The sequence below is a fragment of the Prionailurus bengalensis genome, chromosome B2 (assembly GCF_016509475.1).
Source record: "Prionailurus bengalensis isolate Pbe53 chromosome B2, Fcat_Pben_1.1_paternal_pri, whole genome shotgun sequence".
Taxonomy (NCBI): domain Eukaryota; kingdom Metazoa; phylum Chordata; class Mammalia; order Carnivora; family Felidae; genus Prionailurus; species Prionailurus bengalensis.
Window position 1 is genome coordinate 55,614,081 of NC_057349.1, and position 24,229 is coordinate 55,638,309.

Consider the following 24,229-nt stretch of genomic DNA (forward strand, 5'->3'; position numbering starts at 1 on the left):
ATACTCTCAGCACTAATACATTCTTAGTGATACCTATCAATCATGTTCACTATATTTTGGATTAAGTTTTACTTGGTTATTAACCACTTCATTGAACATTTATGTGTTTTGAGTGCCCCACATGTGACAGTAACTGTCCTTGAAGAGTTTATGCTTAATAAGTAACTATTTACAGAGGACATTTAAGAAGACAGCACGTGTGTGGGTGGCTGGATAAAATAATACCCTAAACCAGGGATGAGCATGCTGGAAAGGTTAAAGACAAAATGAATCTGTTTCATAAGATGACGACTGGCTTGTATCAATTCACTTTAACATTTACAGTGGATTTACTATGGTTACACAAGTGAATAGGAAACTGTGCCCTTTTATAATTTTCACAGTATTCTAGTCACAGGGACTAGAATACAATGTGACCAGTGGAATATTAACAACCTGGATGAAAAATCAAAGGGTGTATCAAGTGACAGAGTGCTTGGGAAGCGAGGGGACGGCTTACAGACACTACATGTCTTCTGTTCATTCTATATTTTTTGAATTCTTCATATCTGCCAATTCCATATGTTTCATATGGTGAAAGACAGAGCAAGGATATTTAAGTGAAAGACAAACCACATGGTCTTACATTATTACCACAGTTTATAATACAATAATAGTCAAATACTGCCAAGTGAGTTTTATGCTAGTCTTTAACATGTTCCAGAAGCTTCTGAATATTCAGACATTTTACATTATATTCATAATTATTTCCCTTTTGAGATTGATCTTCTAAAGATAGGAAAATTCTTAAAATGCAAGCTACTTAACTGGTACGAACAATCATGGTCCCTGTAAAATAAAAGCTTTTCTCAAAAAAAGCTCTTGTTTAAATGCACTGATTAACTTCTGATGCAAATGATGTTTGCCTTCTGCAGCAAACATCATCTGCTATATTCATGGTATATGAATGTCTTTGAGGGTTAGCTTGTTACCCAATGAATTGAGATCTTCCTAACAATGGGTTTCTCGAGGGTACTTACATATTCTTCATAAGCCTCGTGGGCTGGAGGAGGGGGTGCCCTGTATCCCGGCACTGCCGGTGCTCCGCGGGCTCGTGGAGTAGGGACACCTCTTGCTACAGGAGGCACTGGAAGAGCTCCACGAGTCACAGTAGTCCCTCGAGGGGTGAGGACACCCCGTCCAGGTGGGGGGGGAGGAGGAATGGCGCCCCCACGGCCCCTAGGAGGAACAGGTCATGTACAGATGAGAATCCAGTGATGAGAGAGACTGAAACAGACAGACTACAGTGATGGAAAGAAAACCAAATATATTTCTGTATGCATGTGCGTGTGTGTGTGATTGAGACTCTTGAGGATGTAAAGTATTTGACGTCTATAGTAGAATAAATTTTGTAAATGCTACCTATGACTTACTTATAATGAAAATCGTATCAAATACTTTACTATAGAAAACCAACCAACCAACCAACCAAACAACCAAACACAAACCAACGCACTCTCATTTTATTCCAGATTTGCCAAGAAGACCCAAATCAGAGTTTCTGGTAACATGTAAGTATCCTCTGCCTTTTAAAAGTTCACCTTATGCCACTTTGCTTTTACAAAAGACTGACTTTAGCACCTGTTTTCGCTAACTGAAAGATCTCAGAAGGGGATTTCTGCTTTTATGAAAAAGGCGAAAAACAAAAATAGAGTTTAGTATTTGTTTTTTAGCGAGCCATTATAGGGCCAGTGCGCACCCCAAGCAGCGAGAGTGGAGCCACCAAGCTCCTTCCCCTGGTACTACACTCAGCATCTTACCATCAACTGCCAGGGCTTTGAACTGTGTGAGCATCTGTGCTTTATCTCCATTTACTTTGTGCATCCATTAGCAAGATGTATCCTAAGGTATCAGAAAAGCCTGAGGTCATTTTTTGAGGGGTCTGAGAGCACTCAAAAATTTTTCATATAAATTAATGGCAATTGCTTCTTTGCTTTATTCCATTTCAGCTTATGAAATATTTCATAGGTATATTCTACTTTTGGATAGCAGGGGAAACCTGTATGGCTCACTGGACCATCTACGAGACCGAGCTGCTAAATGTCAATGTCTCCTCCATGTTGGAGGTTATTGACAGTGAGTGCAACGTTGTAACTTACAACGAAAAAATCTGTGTGCGCTTTCATACTTTAATAAAATGTGGAACTCTAAGCATGGTGATATCATTCTGTTTAGTATAGTAGCTTAAGCTTAAGGTCACTGAAATTGGAACTCATTGTCACTGATTTGTCATCATGCATACAACCCCCTGAACTGGTATAGTCACTAATATAATTTATTTTCCTATGGTAACTACGGTGTTAGTGAAATACATTAGGATTCTGCAATAAAAGAATAGACTGAATGCTCTGTACTACAGTGCTTGACACAAAAGTAACTTGTATTAAAAGCCTAAGATCAAATGGTTGCAGCCAACTTTTATGGTTTTCCAAGGCCTTTGGAAAGGTTGAGTGTTTGAAGTCTTTGGGCAAAAGCGTGGTTATTTCACTTTTTATTATGTCTGAAAGGCTGGCCTCCAGAAAGCACTGCTTTCAGCAGGAACACTAAAGCTTTGGGAAAAATGATGATCATTGGGATGTCAACAATCACACTGCTTGGCTGTACCCACAGATGGGGGATGTAGGTTAGGCTTTCTGCTATGAATAGCAGTCAGCTGGCTCTTTCTTGCTTGCAGAAAATGAGCTTTTGTGAGTGAACAGTAAGAATGCTGGTAAAGCTTTTAAACGTTTTAAATAGATTATAGAGCTGATGAATAGAGAAATTATCAGAGAACTTATTGTAAGTCTAATGTATAGAGAATGCTCTCCTAGATTGGGGAAGGTGAAATACAAAAGACCCAGAAGGCCCAGTGCCCACTTCAAACACAACAATAGCTGAGAACACAATATACTATATTATCATCATAATATAAAACACATCTATGAAAAATGATGTAAAGACCAATTTTACCTTCACTGGGCCTCCAAGGGTCTGTTTCCTCAGCAGGGTGAGCATACATCCAGGTTTGCCCAGAATAATTCTGATATACAACTGTTGTCCTAGCTTCCTGTTTAGTTTAGCATTTTAACATTCTCAAAAGTGTCCAGGTGTGGGTAGTAAATGATTTTCACAAGTCTTATTTTAATGAATAATCACAAGGAAGGACTATAACTCCCCGGGTTTAAGGTGGATTTTTTTTTCTAATGGGTAAAATCAGATCTCTCAATCTGTAACAACTGTTCCTGCTTTAAAATTATATGATGCTCACATCAAATCTAATTTCTCATCCTATTCCTCCGTCAGTTGTGTCCCAGACACAGCCCTAGAAAACCTGTTTCCTGAATCTGACTCATCACCTCCGTACACTATGTTCTTTCCCTGGAATTTTAATCTCATATCTCTTTTCTCCAATTCAGCTGAAGTTTCACATCATCTATTTTGGGATACCGTCCCTGGCTGAGTCTACACTACAGTATTCTTCATTTTTCTGACTTCTCAAAAGTTTTCCGTCCTCAATACTCCACCTCCTGCTCATTCCAGAACTGAATGCAATCTAGTTATTGCTTCCCCACTTTGCTGAAAATACTCTTTCTGAGATCACCAGTAACTTTTCACTGGTAACAAATCCACTGGATTCATTTACAGTCCCCATTTCACTGAACTTGTTATATTTATCACTGTGGATTACTATTTGGAAAATGCGCTCTTTGGACCCTTGCATTCTCTAAGGCTAATGACGACTGTTACCTGTTTCCTTCCTAACACATGCCATATCCTGGATTATATGCCTTATATCAGAGGTTCCTTAACTTGTCTGCATTTCAGAATTTACCTGAAGACCTTCAAAAAATTCCAAATTCCAGACCACACCCCAGGCCAATTAAATCACAACCTCTAATGGCAGGAAGCCCTCAGTGATTCCAGTATGTAGACCAATTTGGGAACCACTGCCCTATATGTATCATCTAATTCAAAAATCTTGACAAGGTTGTCATGTAGACATTTCTAAGAAACTTTGAAGGCTGAGTAACAAGTCACAGAAAGTACAAGTCACCTGCTCAAGGTCCTACTAAATCCATAGATCTTGGATAATTATAGGAATAACTATAGTCTTTGTTTAACTTGGTCCCTCACCAAATCTTATTTGATGTCATTAATCTCTAACTAAGCTAGATGTCAAAGAGTTATCCTTGTGTGGGCCACTCTTTCTTCCCCAACATCTAATACAGTACTAATTCCTATAAATTCTTATCTCTAATCTAGCCCTGTATCTCTATACAAGGGCTGTGCATTTCTGTCTTGGATAATGGACTTGTCTCCTCACTGGCTTCCTTGCCATAAATCAGGGTCTTTATGTCTGTCTCTCTTTGATTGCTCTACTTCTCTATCACTCACAGTAATGACTGAGCAGTCTTTCTTAGAAACAAATATGATTATTCCTTTCTTCAACAAACTCCATTAATTCTCTGTATTAATTCTCATTAATTAATGAACAAAAGCCTTCAAAATCTGCCCCTAATGTTTTATTTTCCACAGTTTGCTCTCAATATATAGTGATGAAGTGCATCAGAGATGTCAAATATCTTAATTCTTCAAATATGTACTATGAATTATTATATAAATGTAATGCTTTGTTCTCTGGTATGCATAATGATTGGAGGATTAGGTAGTTTTCATAGATACATTTGCAATGTAAATCGTTTTAATTAAACAAATTATTATAGAAGTTTTCAAATATCCCAGGCACCATTCTTTTTTAATATAAATATAACTGAATAACTCAATAAAGTCATAATTTAATAAGTATGTACAAATTAGCATCCATTAACTCATGTTTTCAAGAACTTTCTAATCAATATGATTTTCTGTTTTGTAAAACTGTTTCCTTATTCTTTTTTTAACTGTAGATACATTCCATCATGTGGTTTGAAATAAAAGACAACAGAGTTCTGGTCCATTTACTTTCATTAATGTTAATACATTAATGATATCAATATTGCACTGAAGTGAGGTTTAAATTCCAACATTAATTTTATCTTTTTTTCCCATAATACATATGTAGTATTAGATTTGTATGATATATATAGGATATTAAAAACCAAAAATGTTCAAGGAAATTTTTCTTCTAACATTTAAAAATCGGGACCACAAAGCACTATTCTTTATTAAATCATTAAAGAGACTAATATGTTAGAATAAAGCTTTACTGAAATTGAAATCTTATAGGGTCCACTCAAATATGCAAATATAATATTACATTAAAGAACTTCAATAAAACAAAATCTAATAATATGAAGATTTTATAATCTTAAAACGCAGGTTAATGCATTATTTTTAAAAGATGGTCCCAATTTCAAAGAAAAAGAATAGAAAAAAACTTGTCCCCTCTGTAGATTTTCTAAATATTTATTAGTTTACATCATGTAAAACTACAAAATTTGCTATTTTTGGAATCACAAAAGTGACAGCTATGTTATTTAAAGCAGATGATTTAATCAATTTAAGATTACCTGCAATGATGTCATTTCACAACCCATCATGATGAGGTTAGAAATGTACAAGGTTTTATAAATGACTTATTCCATAAAAGTACGTCCACAAAAAAGTATGTCACATTAAATTTTAGCAATGAAAAATGTTCTTTATCAGCATCAGAGAGCTCTTTTTTTCATTTTTAGAGATAAAAATGTAATAATAAGCTCTCACAGATTTTCAGAAGTTTTTCCTTTAGTCAAATGTAAATTTCAGAATTGCCAGAATTTACCTTTAAATAGTTACTGCCTTGATATATTTTTTTTGGAAATTTATCATTTTTAATTTTTTCCCCCGATTCACTGTAAAATGGAGGCATTTATGACTTAAATGTTAAAACAGTGTTTTTTTTTGACACTGGTGGTCAACAATAATTAGGACATAATTTACTAAATAAATTGAATCAGCAAAGTATCCTAAAATCTCATAAGATGATTTCTATGCAATGTACGAATTAATATTCTAGACCTATGTCTTTTAGAGATTTGAAGGCCAACTATAATCAGGTAAAGAGAATGAATTACACAGTCTGTGCAGGAAGGCTATTAGTATATTTTGCTTTACCTCTTTGCAAACCAATGCTTTCTGTTGAAAGCTTGACTAATTCAGAATCGTACAAAATAAACTCTGATGCAGAAAGATGCCAAATTTTTGGAAAGTGAATATCAAGTAAAACCTTCTCTGTTGACCAAGGACATTGCAAAGTCAAACGTAACTGAATTTTAAATACTCTTACCATCAGCCATATAAGAAGTGTGCTCTGGCTTTCTGGACTGGTGGTATAAGTATTATCTACCTGTCTATCTAAATGTCTGTCTATCTATCATCACCTATGTCTCTACCTATCCAGAAGGACTATCAATTCGAGGGCCACTCAACGCACAGACCAATGTATAGTTTTCTCTTCCTGCAAGGTCATCCTGGTTGAAAAAGACAAAAAATTGTATCATCTGCATGCCCTAATCCTGGAGACAGAACCACAAAGAAGAAAGTCTCAGGTTTGCGCCTCTGATTTTCCTAGGATAGCTGGTTAGAGTTCCACCTGTGAATTCCAGAGTCAGACTGCTTGTGTAACCTTGGGCATATTCTTAACACCTTTCTGTACCTCAATTTCTCACCTGTGAATAATACTTAACCCTGCATGGAAGATTTGATGAGTTAACTTATGAAAGTTCCTATGTGTTATATAAGCATTCACTGTCCTTGCTTTTGTTGTGGTGGTTGTTGTTGATGATGTTGTTTATTCCTAGCTATGATCATGGCACAGAGCAGATCAGTAAAGGCTTGCCATCCTTGATTACAGTTAATTTATTTCAAGTAAGAGCTAATGTACCTTGAAGGGGTTGTGGGGGCTATTCTGATCCCTCTGCCTCTAATACCTCTGCCACGACCAGAGTCCTCTGAGCCATTTAAGTAAGATAATTCACGTAGCTGTTCCTGACGAATTTCATCATTGTAGTCCTAGGGAAACAAAAACAAAAAACATGACCTGATCAGTTAAAATGGGGCATGGGGATCTTAGACCTGAACAAACACAGTATGAAAGGACATTTTTCATCTATTTTCTGGAGCCTTGTCTATGAAAATCTGAAATGATGTAAAAGTGTATATACTTTAAATTCCTATTTTTATAGAGAGAAATGGGAAGTTGCTTCTTTTATCAAGGAAATACTCAGCAGGAAATCAGATGAAATGTGCTGGGATATCACTTGATGTGTTAACCAGAAAAGGAAAGACAGCAATATAGAATAAAATCTTGGAATGTACCACAGTTATGATTAACATAAAGATTACTGAAAAACAACTCTACTGGGGTGATATGTGTAAATTGCGAATGACTGCATGACATTCAAATAGCTCCTGGTGCATAAACCAAAAAGGTGCAATCTCAAGGCCCGAGGTAGACACTGTGTTAAAATCATAAAGAAGTGCAAATAATACAGCACAGTTTCAGAAAACTGAGAAGCTGTGCAATCCAACCAGCTTGATGGGCAATATTTAAAAGTAAGGAATTTTCTGTGTTCTAGCATTGGGCTGATAGAAAGATAGCCATAGCAAAAGGCAAATTTTGCAGTGATAACCACAGATGTAGCAAAGTCAAAGGGATTACCTTTCTCTTTTGTCAGTGTGGAAATTTATCAGTCATTTCAATGGGACCAAAGAATGGATGTGAGGCACTAAAGATGAATACTCTTTAAAGACAAATATCAGTCTTACCTGTTTCTCCTTTTATTCACACACACACACACACACACACACACACACACACACCTGTTTGAATAGTACAAAACTGAATAATTGGTTATTTTTACCAAGTGGCTAATCTGATTAAATTCTTTTTCAGCAAACATATGTTTAAGTGAAATCAATCTGCTGAATTTTCTAGTGCTGGAGAGGTGACTAGAAGTGGACACTAGAAATATTTGTGAAGGGCAGGCTGACAGAAATCATGTTGGAAGTCTAGCTGTGGACCCAAAAAACAAGTGTATCGTTTCACCAAATGTTGCCAGTTTACCTCTGCATATATACGTTAACAGTAATATTACATGAAAACTGTGCTACTCACCCACACACCTCTGTTTAGAAAAAGGCAGGGATGCATTCAACCCATAAGGATTTCTAATGTACAACTTTATGTCATGCTCCAAAAACTGCCTTGATTACAAGAAAAGTACTAGTCACTCCAAAGCATAAAATTTCTGATTTTTAACATGATGCTTTCACATTCATCCTCTTCAGCACCTCATAAGGGGCTGAACACAGCCGGCTGACAGAAGAACTATACAGTAGAAAATTACAGTTTCTAAGAAGTCACATATATTCAATTTATACCTCTTAATTTTCACATTCAAGTAACCACCAAACGGGAGAATATACATGTGCATTATTTTATTAGGATCAGGGAGTGTGATGAATTGCCACTTCTGAGTGAGCTGACCAGCCATTAAATTCCATAATTAAAATGAAAAATTAATTCCATAATTTTCCCACATAATATTCCTAATTTGCAAGAGAATCTTTGTGTGATTTCTTATCTGAGGAAAACCCATGAATTCTCAGGGTCTTTAAAAATTGTAAAAAGAGAGATCATTGTTGGAAACAATGAAACTTAACAATTTAGAAGTTTTAGGGGTGCCTGGGTGGCTCAGTCGGTTAAGCGTCCGACTTCGGCTCAGGTCATGATCTCATGGTCCGTGAGTTCGAACCCCGCATCGGGCTCTGTGCTGACAGCTCAGAGCCTGGAGCCTGCTTCAGATTCTGTGTCTCCCTCTCTCTCTGACCCTCTCCCGTTCATGCTCTGTCTCAAAAATAAATAAACATTTAAAAAAAATTAAAAACAAATAAAAATTTAGAAATTTTAGATGAATTTAATTTATGTAAAAATTTACTTTTATGTCAGAATCAGAAAATGTAATAATGTGGATGTGGTCTTATTCATTGTGTAATCTTAAAGAAGAGGAAGATGAGGCTGAGAAGAAAATAGGGAAGAAAGAGGAGGAACTTATTCAGAGAGCAGGAAAGAATAATTCCCATTTTGGTCAGGCCTCCCTGAATGCATACCTTGGATAGGTCGAATCACACTGACTCTGGAATTATCCATGTGATTTGCCTTAGTCAATTGAACAAGAAATGTAACAAAAGCAAAGACTTGAAAAGTCCTTCCATACTGGAGCTTGTCCTTTCTTGTCACTGGAGACTTATGCTACCAGGTGAAGAAGCCAGGCTGGCTTCCTGGATAATGAGGGACCATGTGGAGAGAGGCTCCAGTCACCCCTTCCTTCCCACCATCCCATCTGTTATCCCAAACATAAGAGTGAGGTCATCCTAGGCCATCCAATATGAGTCAAGTTGATGAAGACCATAAAAAAATCACTTACTTACCCCTGGAACTGGTAGAAATAAATAATAAAGTGGTGCTTTAAGCCAGCATTGTGGTCGTTTGTTTTGTGCAAAAGCTAACAAACAGAGAGGGGACTGCTCAGCATGGAACACAAGAGACCAAAGTCAGAGGGGCATACTTCAGCAGTCTTTTCCCTGTCCTGTCCAAAGGAGGGTGCTTAGACCCAGATGTGATCTATATATTACTTGGGGTATGTGTAGCCCTGCTATGGAGGGAAATATAACTAATGTCATACCTGGTGTCATTAAAGTTTGAATTGTCCACTTAAAACACTTTATTCAGAGTCTATGCTCACGAATCCAACTGCAGATTGGAATTCAGCTCCTAGACAGAAATCTGCTAACATGCAGAGAATCTGTTTATTTTTTAACAAGAATATTTGACACTGCAGGTTAATTCTTAGTGTAAGTAAAACAACTATTATTGATATATAATGATATACAATCAGGTTTTCTATGAGCTTAACTAGATACTCTGTTTTGAGAAATGGATCATCTTCCAGGGTTGTGGTGGTCAGGAGAATACAAACCTCCAACTACAGATGTAATTGACTAAAAATTCCAGTTGCTCTGTTCTGAAACCTCTTGTCCCCAATGCCATGCTCCCCATGAGTGACTCTTAGTCAATGGCTAAATGTGGTCAAGATGCTAAAATAGGCCCATTCCTAGGAGTCACAAGACCCGTCTTCCTATACCTGAAGGATTCCCTGATAGCCTTGCTGAACTTGTTTTAATCTCATTGCCCCAGGGCAGTCGAGGCCCCTCTACCTCTCTTTTCTTTGGGTCAGATATCGTAGTGTGAGGGCTCTCCAGCTTTCTCTGGCTCCCTCCTTATTTTTGTGTTAAAGAGAATTTTCCCTAACAAAATCCTTATGTGTATAATCCCAACCTGGCATCTGCTGCTTGAAGGACACAAACCAACATACACAATGTTAACAAAACCAAGTTGCTAAGATTACAAAACTGAGAGCTTTGGTAAATGCATTGATGTCAATGCTGGTGGAGCCTGTTCTGTTCAACACACCTTATGCTCTGATTAAATTGGAGTGCTTGCCATTCTCTTACTTAAAAATGGTCATATACAGATTAAATGTGAGCTGTGAACTGATTATTGATTACCAAAAAGGGTGGTTATTGATATTTTTTAAGAAAATGAATTGTATGTTGCCTAATTTTTTGTAACACTTCACTTAGTAAGACAATATGAAAGAGTCATCAACATATTTTAGGCTGGAGATCAGAACAACTTGGTAGGTGCAGATAAATTGCAGCAACAATGAAAAACTGTGGGTACATGTGTGTGATGGGGTAGCAGAGAAAGAAAATGGGCATCCACGAAAAAATTTAGTAGGAGTCCTCAACTGGGAAGTATATGATATATTTGGGAAAGGTAGGGACAAAAGACATTTAAGGTGCAGAGATGGCTAGAAGTAGAACATTAACAAGATAAAAGAAGGAATGAGGAAAAAAGTGTAGAGGTGGAGAATTTATATTTGGTCTTAATCAGCTTAAATGTAAAATGCCAAAGTGACAGTAAGGGTTATCTTAGAAATTCAGATCTGAGTAGGGAGAGTAAATATGAAAGTCATCTATACATATTTATGATAATAGAAGCACAAAGATTGTATAAGAGATTAGTAAAAGAATGTAGTGATTAGAATTTTCTAATCTACTTTTAATGCAAATTTGTATCCTTGAAGATGTCACTTATTAACTGCAGTGTTTGGATCATTAAATGTTAAATGACCAGGCCTTTAAATAAACTCAGGTTTGTCTAATTAGACAACCAAAATATACACACTTCTGTATTTATAGTAATGAAGCATCTACATGTTTCAAATAAATATGGAAAATAACTTTTTAAATGTCTGCATGTAGGAATAGTTGATACTAATAACTTCCTAGACTGAATATATTCTGTGTATTGTTTTATAACATAAATATAATTTTCTAAACCCTAAAATCTGTAATTTTATATTATAGTGCTTACTTCCAGTCTTCATTAAGCACAAACCTATTTTTGAATTAATCTTTCATAACTAGAACCTGAGTCTACCTGAAGCTAGTATATCCAGCTGGACATTTAACTGTGGTATGAGTTGCTGATACTTTAGTTATATAAAATCTTAATGACACGAGTAAACAAAACCTTCCAAGTTTACCTTGTAAATGTTATCTTATCAAAAATATATCACTACCTAGTTCACCTGGTGTTATTGAGTTCTAAGGTGCTGGGGTCATGAAATATGTATACATACGAAGGTGTGGTTGTAGTTTTATGGCATTTACAATTTTTATGCCCAATTTGCTAACAACATATTCATTGAGATGTAAAAATATAAGTTTATAAATAGTAATTATGAAAACTTTCATTTTATGATATTATTTCATTTATTACTATAATATTAAGAGATCTTTGAGAGATAAAGACATAAATATAGAAAAATAATTACCTAAGCATGTGATAAAGTTCATAAAGGACAAAGAAAGGTACAATTATGACAATTCAGGATGAACAAAAGTGGAAAAATTAATTTCCAGTCACTTAAAATAAATAAATAATAACATAGATATTTTAATAAATAAAATATTAAATATCATTTATTATAAATGATGAGATAATAAAACAATAAATATTAAAAATAAAATATTATATGTTTAACTTGTATGCAAAAGCAGAGTATTTCAAAATTTTTGAAATAAAGCTAACCCTCATATTATAAAATTGTTCTTGTCAAGAAAAATGAAAGTTATACTTACAGATGAAACTTACTATTATTTTAAATAAGATTCAACGGATGAATGGATAAAGAAGATGTGGTTTATATATACAATGGAATACTACTTGGCAATGAGAAAGAATGAAGTCATGCCATATGCAGCAATGTGGATGGGACTGGAATGTATTATGCTGAGTGAAATAAGTCAGTCAGAGAAGGACAGACACCATATGTTTTCACTCATAAGTGGATCTTGAGAAACTTAACAGAAGTCCACGGGAGAAAGGAAGGGGGGAAATAGTTACAAAGAGGGAGGGAGGCAAATCACAAGAGACTCTTAAATAGAGAACAAACTGAGGGTGGATGGGGAGATGGAGGAGGGGGAAAGTGGGTGATGGGCATGAGAAGGGCACTTGTTGGGATGAGCACTGGGTGTTATATGTAAGCCAATTTGACAATAAATTATATTCACAAGAAAAAAAAAGATTCCAGTCCTGGGATTCCACACTTCAAATAATAAAGAATGCTTTACTACTTTGGCTATATCAGCAGTAAATAATCATACGCACTCTAAAAATACTCTTTACCTTGAAGACAAACTAAGTTGCTTTAAAAATGCTGATTGGTTTGATCTGCAGCTTTGGGTTCAGACAGAAGGGGTCATAACAGTGAACTTTTGAATGAATCTATCAAGGCTTAAATAACACATGCATATCATACAAAAACATTTTTAGAATTGATTCAAATTTTAATTTTATTTTCCTACAATGTCCAAAAATTTCGGTTGTTTGCTACCAAAATCAGTTTTTAAAAATTGCTGTCTTGAAATAATAACAAAGATATTCACACTACTTGTTCTATATTCCTTTTGCTTAGGGTGAGGCAAATTAGCCCTATGAAACAATTTCCATGAAATTCATGAGTGCTCCTTTTCGCATCTCCGACAAAGCCCTCCCACCGTGACGGCATATGGTGTAAACAGCATACACAAAAGCTCAGAGCAGACAGATGTTTGGATGTTCCTAGAAAGGACTCATGCTCATAGTCTGCATATTTAATGTATATGCATAATTTCCCAGTTACATACACTCATGTCCATCTGTTATGATGGCATTTTGCCCACATACAAATTGGGAAGATTATTTCACTTGCGTGTTGATGCCAGGTGATGACAGGTGTAGATAGGCTACCTGGGGGCACAGTGAGGGACCATTTTCCTGCCAAATTCCCTCCTCTGAGACTCTGATGGGCATTGGCGCTGCACATTTAAAACTGTGATTATAACCACTGGTAACATGTGAACGTATATTTGGCTCTACCAATGCCAAGACTGTCAGACAACATCAGGGGAGAATGAAATGCAGACTGTAACCCGTCTGGGCCATGACAAAGAGATCTGGGATTTCCTAAGCCCCTACAAACAATTAGGTTAGGGCACTTTCACTAGAGTAATAAACAAGAAAGTGCGGGAGGTAATGGGTCCTGTGCCAATATCAAATCTGTAGCTGGATTGGAATGGGTAGGAAGCTCTTTCAGAAAACAACTAGTGCTATGCTGGATATTATTTAGAAAAACATCTTAGGCTATTAGATAACATCTTTTAGCCAACACAGGATGAGTTTTAATCAGCCCGGGCGTGGTACCAGAAAACCTCATTAACAAAATGTGGTCAAAGAACAGTCAATTTAGATTTATTAAGAATCTGTTTGGTGCATGACTCTGCATAAGGTCTATATAAAGGCTTTATAAAGCTTATTCACCAAAGGACATCAAATATCACAAAGTAAAAATGTGGACTTTGTATCTTGAACCACTATGGATGGCAACTACTGTTATTCAAGATTTTTTTCTTTTTCCCCATTATAAAGTAATTTTGCACACTATATAAAAATCATCAAAGAATAAGACAATAATTATACAGATTTTAGGTAGATATTTTGCAGGATTATTGGCTTATTTTCTCTCTTGTTTTATTTTACCTTAGCAAACATCAACCACAGATATATGAGGTCTAGGAAGCAAGACCTTTTGAATGAGCACCAAAGGATTCATGTAATTGGGTGTATTTGACTTACGTATTTGGTGTCATTACTTCACCCATCCCAGCATATAAGAATCAGCCACTACCTCAGGGTGGATTTAGGGTCATAGATAAATATTTAGATAACAGTAAATGAGAGATTTGGGTTGTTATTCTAAAGGTACCAAGTTCCATTTGTTTGAACAGAGCCAAAATGACATTTTTTTCTGCAAATTTCCTTGGCAACTTTACTTGCACACATGATACAGGAGTTCTCTCTCAATTTTAAATTAAAATAGGCATTGATTTAATACTTTGGCATATCATATCAACCTTAATTTAGGGATGCAAAAAAAAAAACCCAAACTTTTGGCTAACACAGAATTGGTGATAGTTATTGGTACATTGATCAAATGGGTCCAAATTCTTCTTAACAAAGAATCAGCATGACAAGTATATATTTAGAAGACAGTACAAATTCTGTGCATGAAAAACACTGATAGAATATGGCACATGTGGGTGATTTTTATTAATAACCTTGTAATTCTGGGCCTTCCTTGGACATAGAAAATTTATATATTCAAGGTGGTAATAATGCATCTAACCAACCAGATTTTTTAAAGTGCTTAAAGGAATTTTGCTAAATAAATCACCATTTTATTTATTTAATGTCTTTTTGAGCAGCAAGTACATGTCAGACATTGATGTAGGTGTTGGAGACACAGTAGAGGAAAGCCCCTGAACCCGCAGAACTTAAGTGAATACGGAAAACTAGATCCCTACACCTGTTCATGAAATGTTCTTCTTTCTAGGCAAGGATAGATGCCTTCTTAGACTTGAAAACTGATTTATTCCCAATATTATAGTGATGTTTTTAGTGGCTACTACCTTTCTACTTTGTTTTATTAAAAAATGTTGAACTCTACCTTTCTGTTTTAGAAAGAAAAGTGTTAACTGAGAAGACCTATCTGGATGGCTCATGAGAAAATCTCTCCTAGAAGTTCTTTGTTTTTTCCCAAATGAAAACATTGTGATGATTCCTTCTGAGTGTTTTAATCAGGAAAACAACAACCTACTCAGTCATGGCAACTTTTTTGAAGCTCTTTGAGAAGGGTATAAAATATGCTGCATATGCCTTTTTGTTTAAACTTGTCCTTTTATTTGGCTTGCAGTTACCAGTTCCTTCCAAATGTAATCTTTAAAAAAAAAAAACAAAACTTTGTATTCTTCCTGACCATTTAATCACATTACAGTAGATTAGCCCTTAAAAATAATTAAAGTGCTACTTTTTCAACTGTTGAATTAGAAGAGAGCAGGGGGCACCTGGGTGGGTCAGTTGGTTGAGCGTCTGACTTCGGCTCAGGTCATGATCTCACAGTCCTTGAGTTCAAGCCTGATGTCAGGCTCTGTGCTGTGAGTTCAGAACCTGGAGCTTGCTTCGGATTCTGTGTCTCCCTCTCTCTCTGGCCCTCCCCTACTCACGCTCTGTCTCTATCAAAAAATGAATAAACTTTAAAAAAAAAAGTTATATTAGAAGAGAGCAGGCTCATTTAGTAGCTGGGAAAGGTGAATGTAGGACAGAAGCCGAGCAGAGGCAAGCAGGAGTGAGAGTATCCAGCTAAGGTGAAGGATGCTAACTAAAGAGTTCAGCTACTGAAAACTCAAGAAAGGAAAACAACAAACACCTGATGAAAAACTTTAGTTCCACGATCAGTAACTGAAGAAATGGACTTGTGATATATGAATGTAATACAATGAAGAAGTATTTGAAGACACATCAAAATATGATGTGAAAGTTCCCAAGTAGCCTCATGAAAGAAATTAGAATTGCAAAATGAAAAGAACCCTGATTCGAAGTTAGAGGAATTGGGTGTACATCCTTTCTTCCTTTCCTTGCTTCCATTAGTTCTGCCTCAATAGGAACTGTCTGTTGAATTGTTCAGCTGGATTCCTCTTCCTCAATTTACTACGGTCCTTTAATGGACTGTAAATCATATTTGTTTATTTGTGGGATGGTTTGTTCAGCCTCTGAATGGGTCTTGAGTTAGAGCCTCTTCATCAGGTGAGGAAGACTTGGGTTCTTTGCTGTCATGGGCTCACGCAGAGCAGCTGACATGCTGGGCTTCTCTGAACCGGGACAGCACAGCTCTCTGTCCTCAGCCTTCTCCTAATATTCCCTAGTCCCACAGGCCATGTGTATAGCTCTCCTCAAGAGCACTAAAGTCAACTGAATCAGGCAGCCCCCTTTCCTTCCTCCACATAATGAACATACATGGCAGGCTGTCAGAATCAATTATTCTGTAGAAAAGGTTCACTGCAGGAAGCCACCCTCAACATGGGATTGATGGTCTGTTTTTAGGGCTCCTTTCAGGCCTTGGATCTCTTCCTTCTTTAACTCTTCATCTCAAAGAGTAAAGATAATGTCTGCTCTCTTGGAATCACATACAGTATCAGGTACTTCAAGACCATTCAGTTTCCCTACCAAGATACTTGTGTCTGTCAAGTCTTTCATCAAAGCCAAGGGAGAAATAGTATTGAGAGTTAGCACTCAGGTCACAAACTTTTCCCTAATGCCTTCCCCACTCACTTTTAAGATTTAAGATTTATTCTGTAAACTTTGATTGAAAGAAGGTAACCATTTAAATGTTCTATAAAGAACATGCTTTAAGATTCATCAACATCAGTTCTATGGTCCGTGGTGAAGGTTATACTTTGATTTGCTTTTATCCCAACTGGAGAAATTATGGGCTCTCAAGAGGTGGGGAGACCAGTCAAAGGAACTTCAGTTTTCCTTCATTTCCTATGAAATGCAAGATCAAGCAACATCTGGATACTATCTACAGTGTTCTTGCCCTTTGCTTGAAGGTAGGATTCTTATTTTGTTCTAAAGATCTAGAATACTACCAGTGCAGGCTCATATCATTCAGAGCTAGGGATAGAAAGCATAATTTATATTGAACCTGAACAAACATAATAAGACCAGGAGCCAGGAAGGGGCATCTGGGACAATTGCGTTCCTCAGTGAAAAAATATATTATTATTAAATATAGTAACACTCTCTATATTAAATACAGCAAATATACTTATTTGTTTATATATTTGTTCTAGGTGCCACAAAAACAGTAAACAAATGGCCTTCATTGAATTTACTTACATTCTAAAGCAGGGAAACAGACAACCAAAAAGCAAACAAAGGAATAAGTAAGCTTATTTTAGACAATAATATGCTGTGATAAAAAGGAACAGGGCAACATTACGGAGGGGCTGCTTGGAAAAGCTGGTTTAGATGGGAAGTCAGTCAGAGCCTCTTTGAAGAGGTAACATATGAACTGTGACCTGAATGTAGAGAAGCCTGACATGCAAGGATCTGGATCACTAGTCTTCCAGGTAGCTGGAAGGCAAAGGCAATCAGACAGGAAGAAGCTGAGTTTCCTAAGGAACAGAGAGAATTCTGGTACACGTATATCAAGAATTTAGTCAGAGAGAGTTCTGGTGCATGTATATCAAGAATTTAGTAAGCACAGGAGAGAGTGATATTAGGTCAGATAAGTAGACAGGGGCTAGATCATACTGGCTCTTTTTGGTTTTATTCTAAGTATATTAGATGGCCTAGGGATTATTTAACTGGACAGTGAAATAACCAGTTTAATATCTTAAAGGGAACACGAAGGGTGCTATTAGGAAAATGGGTTAAAATGGAGGTAGAGTGGAAACAGAGAGAAAGGTGAAGACACTATTGTTGCAGTTCGTACGCTCACTACCACAGTCTCTTCTGTTGCTACCAAGGAGAGTGGTGGAGAGGAAGATCCACTGCTTACTTCTGCACATATTTGGAGGGAAAACTGGCAGAATTTTCTGACATTGCTGATAGATCAGATATGGGGAGTTATGAAGAAAATGGACTCAAATGTGACTCCCAGAATTTTGGTTTGTGCAACTGACTCAATCATGGTATCATCACCAAGATGGGAAAGATATGTGAGTTCCCTTCATATCTCTCTATTCTTAAAAAAGGAAAGTAAACACTATTTGTAAACAAGGAGGCTTTTTAAATTGGGACTTTTAAGGTGTGATATGATTCTCTCCTATATGGGTAGCTTGTCTTCCGGGTAGACATACAGGTCTTTAAGAACCCTGTTTACAAAAAAAAAAAAAAAAAAAAAAAAAAAAAGAAAAGAAAAGAAAGAAGGCAAAAGACATAGTCTATTAATCATACAAAAGAATATAAATGCCCTTACATGATAGCATTTAGGGGTCAAAAAGGAGAGTGGAGGTGGACATTTGTTAGAAGTAAAAAAGTATCTGGGAAGATTTAAATGTCATGAAGTCAGGACAAAAAAGCAACAGGGTAGAATAGTCAATAATCCAATTTTCCTAAAACATCATGTCTGAGGTAGATAGTAGAAGGGTGTATGGAGAGAAGGTTGGGAGATTGGAGATTTGTGTTCTCAAGACAATGAGTCACAGAATGGTATCACCATGTACAGGTTTTGGAAGGATCACTCAGGAATGTGGATGATGGACTGGAGTGGCAGGGATGTTATTTGCTTCTTCTGCAGAAACTCAATTGCTGCAGAAGACTTTTAGAGCAGTCCAGACATGAGAAAATGAAGATTGGATTGAGGGCAGAATTCACGTTTTGCTCTTAAACAAGATTTGGGCCTTTGAACGAGTCATTTCTGGCTCTATTTCTATAGCTGGAAAATGAAAATGTGGTCATAATAATCCAACTAAATAATCCCCAAGGTGTCTCCATATGATTTTCTCATGAAAAAGGCTTCCATAGATATCCAAAGGAGGATAGGCTACTGAATTTTTACTTTCCTACTCTAGCACTGAAATACAAATGATTAGGGTGTTATGTGCACATGGAAATGTGGTGGTGTACTTATCTATTTATATAATAATTTCTTCACAAAACACATACTTAAATGACACTTTGCTTTGCAAACCATCTCATTTCACATACTTCTTTACCGCAAAGTCACTGAAACAAAGAGGAATTAAAAAAAAAAGATTTAAAAAATAGTATCAGCAAATCCTCTTGAGGAGAAAGAAAATGCTATAAAAAGAGATTTATACTTTGGTTTGTTACACCAGTTTTAATGCTGGTATAGAATATGAATTGCAATTGGAGTCTTAGGACTCTAGTGGCAGTAAAGGGCTTTTGTGGTTATTAAACATCTCAACTTTACTCAGGCATTTAGCAAACCACAAAAGCCATTAATTGGCTGTCTTCTGCAGTATTACGGATATTGCTTCCAAAGCATCAGTAAGTACAGAGCAGACCTATGGTTCTCTTTCTTTTATCACCCTCCAGACAATTTATAGATTAGAAATACAAACCCAAATCTTGATTTTATAATGAACAAAAACATTCTTCCAAGAAGTTTGACTTCTATAGGTTTCTAAAATATACTTAATTCTAAACTTAATTAGCCTCATGCTTGCAAATCAGCCGTTGAGACTTCGAATTTAATGTGAGTGATTTCCATATGGCCTTGTTCTAAAAAGCTAAAAGGATACATGTAAAATTTTGTTGGTTTAAGACCTATATTTGTGCTAAGTAATTGATGTTTATATAGGTGAAGGTGTGCATGTGAAGGCAGAGAATTCAACTCTCACAAAATTACTTTTGCTATATCTCTAAATTATTTGCAACACAACTAGAATTTTGAGATTCCACCCAAACTTTCTGGATATCACATCCTCTGATTTATCACTATTTAGAATATAATTATAGTATATTACATATACAAATCAATATGAGAAGAATTGCCAACTCCTGCTTAACTAAGCTTTACAAAGAAAGTTCTATACTCAGCATCAAATGCAAATACGGATTTGTAAAGCCAATAAACAGCCTGAACAATAATGTAGGATAAAATTTAAAAATCAATCGGGATTTTAAGACAATGAGAAGACAAGTCAGACTGGGTAAAAATATTTGCAAACAACACATCTGATAAAAGACTATTATCCAGGGGCGCCTAGGTGCCCCAGTTGGTTGAGTATCTGACTCTTGATCTCGGCTCAGGTCATGATCTCATGGTTTGTGAATTTGAGCCCCACATCAGGCTCTGCACTGATGGTGCAGAGCTTGCTTGGGATTCTATCTCTCCTTCTCTCTGCCCTTTCCTTGCTTGTTCTCTCTCTCTCTCTCTCTCTCTCTGTCTCAAAATAAATAAACTTAAAAACAATTTTAAAAAGACTATTATCCAAAATATACACTTGATTCTTAAAACTCAGCGATTAGAAAATGAACAACTTGATTAAAAAATGAACAAAAGAGGGGCGCCTGGGTGGCGCAGTCAGTTAAGCGTCCGACTTCAGCCAGGTCACGATCTCGCGGTCCATGAGTTCGAGCCCCGCGTCGGGCTCTAGGCTGATGGCTCGGAGCCTGGAGCCTGTTTCCGATTCTGTGTCTCCCTCTCTCTCTGCCCCTCCCCCGTTCATGCTCTGTCTCTCTCTGTCCCAAAAATAAATAAATGTTGAAAAAAAATTAAAAAAAAAATGAACAAAAGATATGAACAGACACTTCACCATAGAAGACATACAGATTAGAAATAAGTATATGAAAAGATGCTCTACATCATAGGCCATTAGGTAACTGCAAATTAAAACCATAATGAGATATGACTACATACCTCTTAGAATGACAAAAATTCAAAACACTGACAACACTAAATTCTGACAAGGATGTAGAGCAATAGGAACTTTCATTTATTGCTGGTGGGAACGCAAAATAGTACAGCTACTTTGAATGACAGTTCGGAAGTTTCTTACAAAAGTATATATACTTTTACTATATAATCCAACAAACATACTACTCCTTGGTATTTACAAAAGGACTTGAAAATGTAGATCAGCCCCAAAGTCTGCCCACATACGTTTATAGAATCTTTACTCACAATTACTAAAACTTGGAAGAAACCAAGAAATCTTGCAGTAGGTGAATGGATTAACAAACTGTGGTATACATCCAGACAACAGAATATCATCAACGTCAGAAAGAAATAAGCTATCAATCCATGAAAAGACATGGAGGAAACAAATATATATTATTAAGTGAAAAAAGCCAATCAGAAAAGGCTACATACTATATGATTCCAACTATATGACATTTTGGAAAAGGCAAAACTATGGAGATGATAAAAGGATTAGTGGTTGTCAGGGGCAAAAAAAGAGAAGGAAGGGGTGACTAGGTAGAACAAAGAGGGTTTTTAAAGCAGCCAAGCTATTCTGTACAATATCATAATGGTGGAGACATATCTAAGTCTGTTCTGGCTGCTATAACAAAATACCCATAGGACTGGGTATAAAAAACAGAAATTTCTTTCTCTTGGTTCTAGAGACTGGGAAGTTCAAGAACAAGAAGCTGGCAGAATCAGTGTCTGGTGAGGGTCTTTTTAGTTAATAAATGACCTTTTTTCCCAGGAGTCTCTTTTATAAGGGTATTAATACCATTCATGAGGGCTCCACCACCATAATCTAAAGGTCACCCAAAGGTGATCCCACCCACCTCCTAACACCATCATCTTGGGGTTAGGATTTCAACATATGAATTTGGGGGGAAGCAGGGACAAATGTTCAATCTATAGCAACACATGAGGTTATGCATTTATCAAAGTCCATAGAATGTACAACATCAAGTGTTAACTCTAATGTAAACACTGGACTTTAGATGACAATTATATGTCATTGTTGGCTAAGCAATTGTGACAAACATACTACTCCAGTAGGGGATGTGGAAAATGAGGGAAACTATGCATATGTGGGGGGGGAGGGTATAAAAGAGAACCCTTTGTACTTTTTTCTCGATTTTTTTGTGAACATAAAACTGCTCTAAAATATCAAATTTACTAAAAAATCAATCAGGAAACTATTCTGATAGCATGATGCTATGAAATAAAGAATTTTCATCAAGTTGAAACAATTTACACAAGCTTCAAAAATCATGGTGCTACCCAATTATTTCTTTGCTCATTGTCAGAGGTAGGAGGCTACTGAAAACTCCTCTAATATGCACTGCCAATCTCTAAGGAACTTTAAGTGCATCAGAAGTAGACCAAATTCATCTTTATGGCACCTTGGTGAATGATGAGGGGTTGGAAGATTATTACCCCCATTTGCAGACTCAGAGGTTAAATGATGAATGTGAGGCAAATCAGAAGCAGGATTTAGCAGCAGAAAACATTTTAAGTGCCTTACATTTCTCATTTCTATCCCAGTTAAATTCCTCCTTTTTTATTTTCCTCTAGTTCTGAGATCCTGTCAGCCTGGACATGCTGCAATCAAAATAGCACAGCTTTCTGAATCAGAGCTCCAAGTCCTTGCTCTACACATGATATAATGTGCTGTATGGGGGCTGTCCTTCTAAATCACTGTGTTCTTTTTTAAAAAGAAATGGAAATCAAAGAGCACATTGCCCTTGTTGCCAAGCTGATATTATCGCTGCTCCTGTTGTTGGTGTTGGTGGTATATGGCTGTGTTTGACACGTATGTAAAACAAGTATGGTAGCTGTTTGACTAATCAATTGCTACTAGATAAGCAGGTGATTTAAATAAATTTGTCAATTGAATAGCCTACTTTCTAGGACTGGAGATAGGAATTCTGAGCTCTAGTGTGGATTTTGTCTGTGTGACGTAACAAAATCACCTTTTTTCTCTCAACTATCTATTTTCTTACCCCCGAATGGAGTTAAATAAAACCAGACTCCGTTTCTAGAGACATGAAGACAACTCAAACTATCTGGTGAGCCTCTACATGACCATATGTTATTTTCACACATGTATGTTTACACTCGTGTGTCTGTGCAGTATGCATTTATGTGTATGTGACGTGTAAAATTATAAAGAGAATTAAAACTGAGGGCAAGGATCAGTAAATAGAAAAGCAGAACACACAGCAGACCAAGGGTGATATAAAATATGTGACTGTGCAATAATTTTTAAAAATACAAAAGATATGTAAAGGATTCAAGAAACGGTTAACTAGAGCAACAGAAGTGTGGCTCAGGGCACAGAGAAATGGGGTTGAGTAGCTTGCATTATAACAAAATGGGCAATAAATGACAGCATAGTCATTTGTTGATATGCTGGAAATTGACTGTACAAAGCTTGATGAGATCTAAATGCACAATGTGATTAGATGAAACTGTTATGTCAAAATTATTCACGTAGACCAGCTAACTTGTAAGACCCTCCTTGTTTCCTCCAGCCCTGATATACTGGCTAGTTTTTGCATAATTTCAGTTTGTAGAAACACGACTACATGATCTTTCATTTAGTGTTTCCCTTCTAAAAAGTAATCTTTTGTTTAATTTCCTCATTATGAATTATTTCTGGTCATGTCCACAGTGGCTTAAAAATCTAAAAAGAATAACTATCAAACCACCATACCTTTCCAAATTTTGAAAACTACTGGCCTACTTACAAAATAAGAAAAGGGGCACTGGGGTGGCTCAGTCAGTTAAGCATCTGACTTTGGCTCATCTCATGATCTCACCATTCGGTTCATGGGTTTGAGCCAGGCGTCGGGCTTTGTGCTGACAGCTGGGAGCCTGGAGCCTGCTTCGGATTCTCTCTCTCTCTCTCTCTCTCTCTCTCTCTCTCTCTCTCTGCCCCTCCCCCGCTCATGCTCTGTCTCTCTCAAAAATAAATACACATTTAAAAAGTTAAAAAAATAAGGGGGTGCCTGGGTGGCTCAGTCAGTTAAGCGTCCGACTTCAGCTGAGGTCATGATCTCGCAGTTCATGAACTCAAGCCCTGCATGGGGCTCTGTGCTGACAGCTCGGAGCCTGGAGCCTGTTTCGGATTCTGTCTCCCTCTTTCTGCCCCCCCGCCCCCCCGGTCACAATCTGTCTCTGTCCCTCTCGAAAGTAAATAAACTTTAAAAAATATAATGGAAGACAAAAAGAAAGAAAGAAGTAAAGACCTTCCCACTCTCTGGGAGCTGTAAGACTGGTATTTTCCATGTGGGTCCTATCACTGGGTGTTTCAGTTTCAGCGGGTCATGAGGGTGAAATATCACTTCAGT

At 36.7% G+C, this 24,229-nt stretch overlaps 1 protein-coding gene across 1 annotated transcript in view; it reads right to left on the reverse strand.

Annotated features, from left to right (window-relative positions):
- KHDRBS2 (KH RNA binding domain containing, signal transduction associated 2) overlaps positions 1 to 24,229 on the reverse strand; it is a 609,605-nt gene that overhangs the window by 200,021 nt on the left and 385,355 nt on the right. The window contains exons 5-6 of the mRNA XM_043591717.1: positions 6,884 to 7,011; positions 1,020 to 1,218 (exon numbers count right to left, since the gene is read on the reverse strand). Coding sequence (XP_043447652.1) covers positions 1,020 to 1,218; positions 6,884 to 7,011 — 327 coding nt within the window. The remainder of the gene's footprint in view (positions 1 to 1,019; positions 1,219 to 6,883; positions 7,012 to 24,229) is intronic.